Source organism: Plutella xylostella, chromosome 22, assembly GCF_932276165.1.
Source record: "Plutella xylostella chromosome 22, ilPluXylo3.1, whole genome shotgun sequence".
NCBI classification, from domain to species: domain Eukaryota; kingdom Metazoa; phylum Arthropoda; class Insecta; order Lepidoptera; family Plutellidae; genus Plutella; species Plutella xylostella.
The window spans coordinates 12,007,537-12,019,827 of NC_064002.1; the positions used below are offsets into that span (position 1 = coordinate 12,007,537).

Consider the following 12,291-nt stretch of genomic DNA (forward strand, 5'->3'; position numbering starts at 1 on the left):
ACTGATAAGCAAATGTGGAAGAGCACATTTAATTCACACGATATTTTTAAATTCACAATCCTTAACATTAATATAATTCTCAAATACGCATAGGCATTTGGTTTAGTTATACGTATTCAGTTTAGTTTTGTGCGCAGCTAATGTGTAGTAAAATTGCATGTCGGTGCCTAATTGAGGTCTGTGGGCGGCACGACTCCATCACTCCAACCTCTGACGTGCCCTCATTCACTCCACACCCTGAAATATTTTCATTCACGCAATTGTATTCATCCCTTCTACCTCTATTATGATTCTGTCGTGTCATGGTGTGTAAAATGAGAAGCCAACCAGAAAAAAATACAGAATAACGTACATACAACAGCTTTAAAAGTAAAACCATTTCATATTTTCATTCATAAAGTCCATTTTCATACATGACCAGACTGACTACAGGTATTTTTAATACCTCTTAAGTATTGGAACTCGGAGGTAAAGCTCCAATTTCTCCATAGTCGGTTAGATCGTAACCAGGGAAGGGTTGATCAATTATACGTCATCTCCATATTAAATTCTTGACAGATGTGTCAAAAGTCAACCAGTAATCCCTGGTTATGCTCTAACTCACTATGACGAAATTGGCACAAAAAATAAGTATATTATCTATTCCAGTCGAACTTATTATACAATAGTTTATCTTGTAGGTTAAGATTTAAGATCAAGGGTTATTTATCTAACATATCTATTCGAGTAAGTATAGATCGTTGCATTTACTGACAAGATAACACTATCACAATGACATTTTTATCGGATCTATGATCTTTGCTTTTATAAATAAGTAGTAAGTATGTTAGTTTGATGCTGTTTCCCACTCAGTCCATTTCTGAGAAAGGGTGATACAAAGGTTTCCACTCAGTGCTATTCTAAGAAAAGAAGATGCACACGGTAGCGTTATTGAGGTAAGTAAATCAAAAACTTTGACTGTGTTGCTAACAAAAAAATAAACGTTGTTTAATGGGTGTTGTACCATCAAAACTCAGAGACATGCAAATGCTGTCAGTAGGCTGTTAAACGCCCTTTAAATCTGTCACTTTTGTTTTGTCAATTTTGGTTTAAATACGAGCCGTACGAGTAAGGCTCTAATGTTCCAGCATCTCCTTAACCATTTTCATGATGTTACAACTGGTGTCTCTGTGTCTATCGTAAGCGCGTTTCTCATAAACTGATCATTTGATACAAAAGTGGCTATATTATTGGGCTAAATAATTGATTTAGCCATTGAAAAACTTATCTCTTATAATCATGGTTTATTTCAGTCTGCTCTTAGGGTGCTGTTTAGCATCACCATGGAAGGAAGAGCCCGTGAAGAAGTTTCCCGAAGACTTCCTCTTCGGAGCTGGCTCAGCGGCTTACCAGGTCGAGGGAGCCTGGGATGAAGACGGTAAATAATCTACTTGTTCTTTTCATCCATCGTTTGCGATTCAATAAAATTCAGTTTCTGCAATCACATATTACCGGCAAGACAACAACAAAAGTAACAGCCTTTAGAGTTTAAATAATAATATATTTCCAACCCGCACTAGGCCAGCGTGGTAGACTAGACCCAAATGACTTCCTTTATTGGAAGGAGACCCGTGCCCCAGCAGTGTGAACGTTATGGGTCGTGATGATGATGATTATATTTTTAGGTAAAGGCGAGAGCATCTGGGATGACTTCATGCACAACAAGCCGTGGCTGATGATAGCCCAGGACGGCAGCTCCGGCGACGTCGCCTCAGACTCGTACCACAATCTGGAACGAGACATCCAAATCATCCGGGAGCTTGGACTGGACAGCTATAGATTCTCGATCTCCTGGCCTCGTCTGCTACCGTCCGGCTTCCCAGATCAGGTCAATGAAGCCGCCATTCAATACTACAATAACCTGATCAATGAGCTGCTAAAGTACAATATAGAACCAATCGTCACGATATACCACTGGGACCTGCCAAAATCTCTTCAAGACCTCGGCGGCTGGACGAACCCTAACATCGCGCAATGGTACGAAGACTACGCACGGATTGTGTTCGATAACTTCAGCGATCGTGTCAAACTATGGCTGACGATAAACGAACCGAATGAAATCTGTTACCTGGGATATGGTCATGTGCTGGAAGCGCCGGCTTTGAACGCGTCTGGTATCGCAGATTACCTTTGCGCTAAGAATCTGGTAATAGCCCACGCTAGAGCGTACCGCCTCTACAAAAGCCAGTACAAGCCGCTGCACGGCGGCCGCGTCGGGATCGTGTTCAGCGCCAACTGGCATGTGCCCTTAAATCCTGAGTCTGAGGCTGACAAGCTTGCTGATACACTCCATTTTCAGGCCAAGGTATGTTTTTTGGTTATAAATCTTTAATTAGAATCAAATAATATGATAACCTAACCTGTATATTTTGCTTTTAGTTTGGCATATACGCGAACCCAATCTTCGGGTACGGTGGTTTCCCAAAAGAGTACTCCGAACGTGTGGCTGAGAAGAGCGCTGCGCAGGGGTTCCCTCGGTCGCGCCTTCCAGAATTTTCCGAAGAAGAGAAGCAGTTTGTCCTTGGCTCGTATGACTTCATGGGAGTCAACCACTACACGGGACAGCTGGTGACGGCGGAGAATGTTCCAGAATACGCGGTGCCCTCGCTGCTGGATGATACTGGAGCTGATTTGATTACGCTTGAGGAGTGGAAGCAGTCCACTTCACCTTGGATTAAGGTAACTTCTAAGAGTATTAGACTAGACATACTTTGCAAGCTATGCAATAATAATTTGCGTCCATCTATCAGCATTGCAAGCAACAGACGCATCGCATTAATTTTCTATCGTCTTTTCTACATTAATTAATGAGGATCCTTTTGGTGGGTTACATACGACATTATATAGTTGGACGCTTACTTTTTAACGATGTACGATTCCTTTTTTTTTCTTTATAACAGTATTTTGGACGTCAAATTACTTCATGAGTAATGAAGCTCACTTCTATCCCACATACCAAAACTAAATCCTTGTTCATTTCCAGTGGATGCCAAACAGTTTGTACAACCAGCTGCTTGAGCTCGGCAGTCTCTACCCCGGCGTAGACTTCTACATCACGGAGAACGGCTGGTCGGGGTCAACTGGGCTGGTCGATGATGACCGGGTGGACTACCTCAGGTCGTGTCTGCAGCAGTGTCTGGACGCCGTGGCCGAGGGGGTGCGGCTGAAGGGGTACTACACTTGGAGCCTCATGGACAGTTTTGAATGGGCTTTTGGTTACGAGTGAGTTGGCTTCTTTTACTTAGCGTGTCGGTGACAAACACGAGATACTAGTGGATGTAGGTTAGAACGTGTTTTCGTAAATGTCATGTTCTATCTATACTTTCCAAAAAAAATAATTTTATATTAATAATATATGTTGAGGTTTCAAAATCTGCCACATCCCTTTTTAATTTACTTCACTTTTTGAGTTTAAAGTAACTATTGTTTACAGCGCCCGCTTCGGTCTCTACGAAATCGACTTTGAGGACCCGAAGAGACCTCACACACCGAGGAAATCTGCGCTCATCTACAAACACATCATCAAAACAAGAACCATCGATTATGACTACGCACCAGACAGCCTGGTAATGACTATAGATGAGGGTCATTAAGGGCCCGTACAGGGTGACGTGCCGCGCCAATTTTGGGTTTTCAATGCTCTTCACACAGCACACGCAGTGACACGCACACATGTAAGTTTGCACAGTGGGTCGATAAACTTTTACTCGCCAACTTTATTGACAATTATGTTCAAGTACATTTTGGGTGATTTTAGGGTAAGTAAGTATAATTCTTACTTACACTGGTAGGCACCAGGAAAGAGTAGAAATTAATAGGGGTGCCACTTTACTCTATACTCGGAACCCGATTAGCTTTCTCAAACAAATGTGGTATTTACTTGTAGAAAGGTAACTAAAAGTATTAAAGTGTAGATAATAAGTTTCGGGCATCCTCCAGCCAACTGAACCCCGACGACAAAGCAAAGTAAATACATAGTGTCGCAAAAGGGCTATACTAAGCCAAAAGGGGATGACTCAAGGGGTCATTCTGAACAACTTTTGTTCTACGAGATTTGCAAATTCGCGAAAAAAAATATTCGTTTTCCATGGTAAAAAGTCACATGTCCAACAAAGTTTCTATGAAAAAGGTTTTTTTTTGTTAATTTCCAAAACTCGTAGAGCAAAAGTTCAGAATGACCCCCTGTCTTACTCCTTTTTACCCGACTGCCGAAGGAGGAGGGTAATGTTTTTTGATTGTATGTATGTATATATGTATGTTTGTCTGTTTCTTTGTTCCCTCCTGTAGCCTAAACGGCTTGATAGATTTTGATGTATGAGGTATTGTTAGAAGCGTATTGATGGCGCGATGGCTATAGGCTATGTGACGTTCCATTAAAATGTACATAGCGCCCTCTTGAGGACATAACGTGATGATCGAAAAAATAATAATTCAACTTTGCCGTGTAAGGTATCAAATGAAAGGACTTGATTTTCACATTACAAAAATATGCATATTGAAGGTATTTAAATAACAACACCAAAATTATTGAAATAAAAAATGATCATGAACTACCTACCGACGTAAAATTTCATAAAATAAAAACAACTAAAAAGTTACAAATAAAAAAATACAATTATAAAAAACTAAAAACCTGACTGTACGCTGAAAACATGAAAACGAGTCCCAATGTTAATGTAAAGTATCGCAGGCGGGGACCAACTTGACCGCCACTCAAGGCCGTTTTCTAAGTAACATTCAGCTAAATGGTGAACCCTCTGCTGGTATAATTTGTTTATATACCGCTTTTTCAATACCTGTAAGTACATTTTTTGGCAGCATAATATTTTTACTTAATTTTAGGGTTTCGAACGTCAAAATAAAAAAAGCAACCGTTATAGGATCTCTTTGTTGTCCGTCTGTCTGACTGACTGTCTGTCACCGCCCTTTTTCTCAGAAACGGTTAAAGATATCAAGCTTATATTTCGCATAGATGGGGAGTACCCCAAAAAAAATATTATGGTACTCCCTGTCCCACACAAGTAAATTGGGGCTTATATTTTTTCCAGTTATTATGATGTGTATCCTTTTTTTTTCTTTGTTGTTTTGTATAAGTAGGTATGTGTTTCTTTTCTTTAAATCTGTATTTTTTTTGTTGTTGCTGTCTATGTGTTATTTTTATTTATTTTATTTTTATTTTTACATTTTCGTGGAGAATCAACAGCATTTTGTTAATAAATAATTATTACTTATGAACACATAACAACTTGATGCCATTAACAGAATGAACTTAGTAAACCCAGTAAACCTAACACATCCAGAGGAAAAACAAAATCTCTTTCCCTCTCTCTGAAAAACATACTTAATAGCCCAAACTCGATGCTTTTAGCTATTAACATCTTTGAAATAAAATTGAGCCACCACCGTGTTACTGCCCTCATCAGATCCTCACGAGACCATACCTCAACCAGCACCAAGAGACTGTATTTTTGATCCCTAACCTAATGTTCGTGCGTATTGTCATCACTTAGATCCATTCGCTATATTCCTGCTCCTCATCAGACCTTTACGAGACTGTAATATCACGAGAATATTGCACACTATCTAATTTAATTGAATGTATTGAATATACTGGAAGAATTATGCTTCCTCAATTTCAAATCAAATTATGTTGGTGTCATAAAAGTTGAAAAAGTGCAATGACAACCAATGTGCAGTGATTTTGTATCTGTACACGATAAGATCGCGAGCTGTCAGTGCTGCCTAAACCGACGTGACCCTTCTTTGGAGGCCAGCGGCCAACTGAGTCAAACGTCACTTGTGTTTATGATTTTATAACACAGAAAGCCGCCATAGATATTTGTATGAAGATTTGAGGGAAAAAAATTGCTCAAGTTTGGGATTAATTTACACAAAATAAGTGTGTGTTTATTAAAAAACAAGGTATTTAGCGCCTAGTCCAAGCCTTTAACTTTATAATATGATAAAAATCATATGAAAATTCTTAATAATTACGACACAGTTGTTACAATACGGGAGTGTGATTGACTGGTTTTTCTTGATATTCTGAAATTAATTTACAGTTATCCATAATCATTTACTTAAATTCGAATGATTCAGCACCTAGCTAGACTCTTCAACTACCTGTGTGATTTTTTTCAAGGCTGTAGAGCATCATTTACTACATAATTCTATGACAATGCCAACCCTCGATTCCCTATTGCAGACCCTTAATAATAAGTGAGCATGACGTTGAAAATGTCTAATCAAGCTGAAATTGTGTACAAAAAATGCGCTTCGGATTTTTATTGAATAAATTATTGACCCATATTTTGTTATTATGATTTAAGACCTCGAATATTAAATACATTATAATGTGGAAAATCGTTGTAATAATTATCTGCGGATGTACTTACCTTTAACTTTGTGTGACATTGTTTCGGAAAGTTATAACAAGTCACGAAATATTATTACAAAGTTATGTCAATTTGAATGGAATTTCAAAGGCAATTGTGTTACATACTGAAACGTATGATGTTGCGGTCCAAGTTTTAACACACGCGTCTTTATTAATCTTTGGCCTTATAACTGTTGAAAATTTGCATAAAGTAGTAGTGAGCCCTATCATGAAGTCAAAACGGAATAACATTTATGAAGTTCCTAATTAGTGTCAAATTCCATACACAAGGGCCTGTTTCACAATGTCTGGATAATGGCTACCTGTCGGTTAAAATACAAGCTGTCACCTTCTGTCATTATTTTTTAGACAGTGACAGCATGTCTTTTAACCGATAGGTAGCCATTATCCAGACATTGTGAAACAGGCCCTTAGCATCCAAAAATAGAATAGAATAGAATACTCTGTATTTTGCACCATTAATGAACCATTACAATTTCGCAACTTATATAAAATAGTACAAAAAAGGCGGTCTTATTGCTTAAAGCAATCTCTACCAGACAACCTTTGGATGGAAAATCATGGTCAAAGTTTCCAATTCTACTTAGGTACCATTGCGGTAAAAAACTTATCCGCTCTCACGCAGTATTTTCGACGCGCGATATTGACAAATTGCTACCAATTATGAACACTGTAAACAATTTCGTTCTCCGCAACCGACATCAATCATTGACGGAGTGCCCCAGCTCTGCGAACAGTAACACGTTTGATTAATGTCTTAACAATATTTAACGGGTACGATATCTCTTACGAACTTTTCTTCGTCATAACGTGGGGATTACATTAGGAGTCCCCGAGTTATAACCCGAAGTATCGGCAGAAGGGTCACTATAGAAATAGGACGAAAGACAGCTGACATGCAATTATCCTGTTTTCGCCTTCGAGATTTAATTTTTATTTACCATGTAGTACCCTTAGTACGTCTAGCCAATTCGCACACAGTGTTCAGCGTGGGTAGCAAGATAAAAAACGAAGTCGGCCCGCTGTGCAGCCCCACGCTGCCTCCCGCCCGGCTCGTCAGCCGGCTAGCTCATTCCTTTGTGCGCAAGCGCCGAGATCGCACGCAGTCTAAATAAATTTCAAGTCTATTTTTTTTTCTCTGTATCCGTTATAAATTCCGATCTACAAAATGCCAAAACGTTCTCATGGAGAATCAAAAGAGGAACGTTGGCGAAGGAAGATGAAAAAATACGAATCCAGGCTAAATAAAAAGCGATTAGTTATATACAGTGATGACGAGGAAGATCGAATTGAAGGTTAGTACTTTTTATTTTAACATAAGTGCCCAAAAGTGTCCCGGCTTTCTTAACGCTTCGAGTCAATGCGCGACATTGACCAATAGCTATTTTCTTTAGAGTTAACACGTGTTGTTGACCAGCCTTTTTTGCTCGAGTTAATACGAAATATTAACCAAAGCTATTTATCCACCGATTTTCTTAACGGCTTTTTTTGCTTATTGCTTCAGAAGTTCAGGAACCCGAGGACGGGTGGTATCCGTCGCCTGAACAAGCCACACCCACGCGCGCTTTCACACCGCTTGAGACGGTGGCGCTACTCGATGGACATGATGACCCTGCATTGACCAGCGAGGCGGTGCGCCCGCCCGTCGCCGCCGCGCCCGCCACGCCCACCGCGCCCACCGCGCCCACCGCACCCACCACGCCCACCACGCCCACCACACCCACCGCGCCCACTACGTCCACCGCACCCGCCACGGCTGCGGAGCCAGACGACACTTCGACCGATGTTGCCCCTACCAGCGAAGACATAAATCCTGACCTTCTTAAGGCCCTTGGCTCTTATGAAGAAGAAACTACGGATTGGGGAGAACCTATAATCGAGCATATTGCTATGCGTCTCAACCCTCTCTTACTCAATGGACTTAAAAAAGAGGAAAAAGAAGCTATTATTAAGAAATATCCTTTTCCAAAAAATTTGACCTTAGCTAAAGCTCCAACTCTAAATGCGGAAATTAGCAACATGGTTCTCAGTGAATCCAGTCGTAACAGGGATAAACGGCTGCAAGACAAACAAAATCAATTGGGGTCAACATTAAGTGGTATAACAAAGGCCATGTCACTGTTAATGTGCAAAGAACCTAAAATCATAGACATTTTGAGCATTCTATCCGACACTAGTAAACTGTTGTCGGATTCACACTTCCTTGAAACCGATACACGAAGGTCATTAATCATACCATTAGTGGATAAAGAACTTATCAATCCATTCAAAGACCGCAAACGCGATGAATTTCTGTTTGGCGATAAGCTGGGCGACTTAGTAAAAAATTCACAAGGAATTAGAAAAACTGGCCAACTGATACAAGCAAACCCAGCAAATAATTTAAACACCAGAGGACCTTCGTCTCGCGGCGGCCATCAGCAGAAAACCTACGTGAGTCGGGGCGGAGGTCAACAACAGAGGCCCTACCGTCGACGAGCTGCGCCCTACCCGCAGCCGGCACCGCCAGCGCGGCACCAGGCGTACGCGCAGCCCGCGACGCGCCGCCCGCCCCCTGCCGCCCCCAGCGCCCCGCGGCCCCCGGCGACGGCGGCGAGCCGAGCGGCGGGGAGGCGCATCTAGCCGCTACAACTCAATCACAGCCACAGGTACAACATGCAGGCCGGCTACAATTTTTTTCTGAAGCTTGGTCCTCTATCACAGACGATAATTTTATTTTAAGTACCATATTATATGGATACAAAATACCTTTTACTGAAATACCTGTTCAATATCCTGATATGTACCCAAAGCGTACATTTTCAGAGACAGAACAAACTCATGTTAAATTAGAAATAGCCCATTTGCTAAACATAGGTGCCATTAAAGAATGTTCCTTTGTAAAAAATCAGTACGTGTCTGATATCTTCCTAGTACCCAAAAAAGATGGCGGTTATAGGTTTATTCTGAATTTAAAAAAGTTAAACAAATTTGTTAAAAGCGACCATTTTAAAATGGAAGATATCAGAACAGCGACTAGGTTGATTAACAAAAACTCATTCATGGTTAATCTAGATTTAAAAGAGGCCTATTTTTTACTCTCGATATATGAAGGTCACAGGAAGTATTTACGATTTCACTTTAACAAAACTCTTTATGAGTTTACTTGCCTTCCCTTTGGTCTCTCACCCGCACCGTATATTTTCACAAAAATACTTCAACCTGCTACCTCCCTTCTCAGATCTACAGGTCTTCTATCAGTTAGGTACCTAGATGATTATCTGTGTATTGCTAATTCTTATGAAGAATGCCTAACCAATGTGAATCGAAGTATTGAATGTTTAAGTAACTAAACTTGGTTTCGTAATTAATTATAAAAAATCGAATTTAATTCCGAGCAAATCCTGTAAATTTTTAGGTTTCATTATAAATTCTGATAAAATGACTTTAGAGTTACCTGAACAGAAGAAACGAAATATTTTAAAGCGTATCGAGAATATATCTACCCATAAAGTTATACAAATTCGTGACTTTGCACGTTTTTTAGGTAATCTAACAGCAGCATGCCCAGCCATATCATATGGTTGGGTATACACAAAAACATTCGAGAGAGCGAAATACCTAGCCTTGATTGAGAACGGCGATGATTATGATGCAATGATGTCGATTCCAAATAGTTTTTATGGTGATTTGCAATGGTGGAAAAATAATATATTACTTTCATACAATCCTATTCGACGCGGAAAATATGTCATGGAGATATTTTCAGATGCCTCCACAACAGGCTGGGGTGCCGCGTGTAACGGCGAAAGAGCTAATGGTCTTTGGTCAGCCGAAGAACAAACTAACCATATAAACTATTTGGAACTACTAGCAGTATATTTTGGGTTAAGGTCATTTGCTAACGACAAAAACGACTGTGAGATCCTACTTCGCGTCGATAACACAACCGCCATCTCCTATGTAAACAGAATGGGCGGCGTGCAATACCCTCATTTAACGAATGTTTCTAAAAAGATATGGCAGTGGTGCGAGACCAGAAACATTTTCATCTTTGCTTCTTACGTTCGATCATCACACAACGTTGAAGCCGATTGTGAATCGAGGCGTATTAATATCGACACGGAGTGGGAACTCTGCAGTCAAAGTTTTTTGAAGATAGTTACACGGTTTGGTCAACCTGATATCGATCTCTTCGCATCTCGCATAAATGCAAAATGTGAGAGATACGTGTCGTGGCGGAGAGATCCTTACGCATATAATATTGATGCATTTACACTGGATTGGCATCCTTTCTTCTTCTACGCTTTCCCACCATTCGCGATGATTTTAAAAATACTCAACAAAATTGTTAATGATGGTGCAACGGGTATATTGGTAGTTCCATTCTGGCCCTCACAAGCTTGGTATCCCTTATTCAGATCACTATGCATAGGTGAGACTATTACGTTTCCCCCTAATAAACAACTCCTCTCGTCGGTTTTCAGGACAACACACCCGTTGCATCACCATCTTTCCCTGGTAGCGAGCATTGTATGCGGCAAGCCTTCCTGAATCGGGGCGTGCCAGACTCAGCTATAGAAGTTATGATTGCATCAATATCCATAAATACTAGAGCTCAGTACTCGTCTAGTTTTAAAAGATGGTGGGATTACTGTATAAATAATGAAGTCGATTTCTATGATGTACAAATTAGTCCATTACTTGATTTTCTTACTCAATGTCTTAAATCAGGTGCATCTTACGGTACACTAAATAATCACCGCTCAGCAATTTCTCTAATTTCAACAAATTCTGTAGGCAATGATACGAGGGTGAAAAGATTTTTCAAAGGGGCATTTAAATTAAAACCTGTCTTCCCCCGTTATAATGTAACTTGGAATCCCAACATAGTTTTAGAATACATTTCTAATCTATATCCTAATGAAACACTAAGTTTAGAAAAGCTTACACATAAATGTACAACCTTGTTAGCTCTGGCGACAGGGCAAAGAACTCAGACGCTTTTTCTGATTAAATTGCCCAATATAAAAATGTACGACAATAGAATTATCATAACAATAACCGATCTTATAAAAACATCAGGTGTAGGTCGTGCGCAACCGGTACTGGACCTTCCCTTCTTTTTGGATAAACCGAGCATTTGCCCTGCCGCCACCGTCAAAGCATACTTATCAGTTACTGCAACAATTAGAAGTTCAACTGAGACTAGATTGTTATTAACTTTTAAAAAACCTCATAAAGCTGCTTCATCGCAGACCATAGGTCGATGGATAAAGCTGACTTTAGAGGCGAGCGGTGTGGACACGAGCGTGTTCAGTGCACACAGCACGCGCCACGCGGCCACGTCGGCCGCCCTGCGCGCCGGCCTCAGTGTGGACACCATCCGCCGCTGCGCCGGCTGGACGGGACACTCCACGGTCTTTGCTAACTTCTACAACAGACCTGTCGTTAATGAGCCTATGAACCTTTTGTCAAATGATTAAAATTGTTATTACAATACCTATTCTGATTAAAATTATGTAATAATTACAGATGTATATATATACCCATGAACGATCAAGTTAATTGTTGTGAATAATAAATTACCTGAAAATAGAGTTATTTTCTGATCAAAATGGTTAAATAAAACTTTAAGTATTACACTTAACAGTTGTTATTTATTTATTGAATACCTACTAACAACATTGATATACACTTATGAAATTTTCCTCTAAACATCTACATGGTAAATAAAAATTAAATCACGAAGGCGAAAACAGGATAATTAGATGATCAAACGAACTTGCAAAGTGAAGTTCGATCTGAATTATCCTGTTTTCGCCGCAGAGATTTAAGAACCCTCCCAACCCATCTTCAACCCTATGATGAATCAA

At 40.1% G+C, this 12,291-nt stretch overlaps 1 protein-coding gene across 1 annotated transcript; it reads left to right on the top strand.

The window, feature by feature from the left end:
• The first annotated feature begins 777 nt into the window (after positions 1-777).
• On the top strand, positions 778-6,348 carry LOC105380566 (myrosinase 1). The gene is made up of 7 exons (XM_048629267.1): positions 778-935; positions 1,293-1,417; positions 1,665-2,344; positions 2,419-2,718; positions 3,023-3,261; positions 3,473-3,628; positions 6,249-6,348. The coding sequence occupies exons 1-7, from the start codon at positions 913-915 to the stop codon at positions 6,250-6,252; spliced, it is 1,527 nt and encodes a 508-aa protein (XP_048485224.1). The 5' UTR covers positions 778-912; the 3' UTR covers positions 6,253-6,348.
• Positions 6,349-12,291: the final 5,943 nt, after the last annotated feature.

Coding starts and splice junctions, on each gene's coding strand:
- LOC105380566 (XM_048629267.1), top strand. CDS start 913: ATGCACACGGTAGCGTTATTGAG. Junction 2,719..3,022: donor CCACTTCACCTTGGATTAAG/GTAACTTCTAAG, acceptor GTTCATTTCCAG/TGGATGCCAAACAGTTTGTA. Junction 3,262..3,472: donor GAATGGGCTTTTGGTTACGA/GTGAGTTGGCTT, acceptor TATTGTTTACAG/CGCCCGCTTCGGTCTCTACG.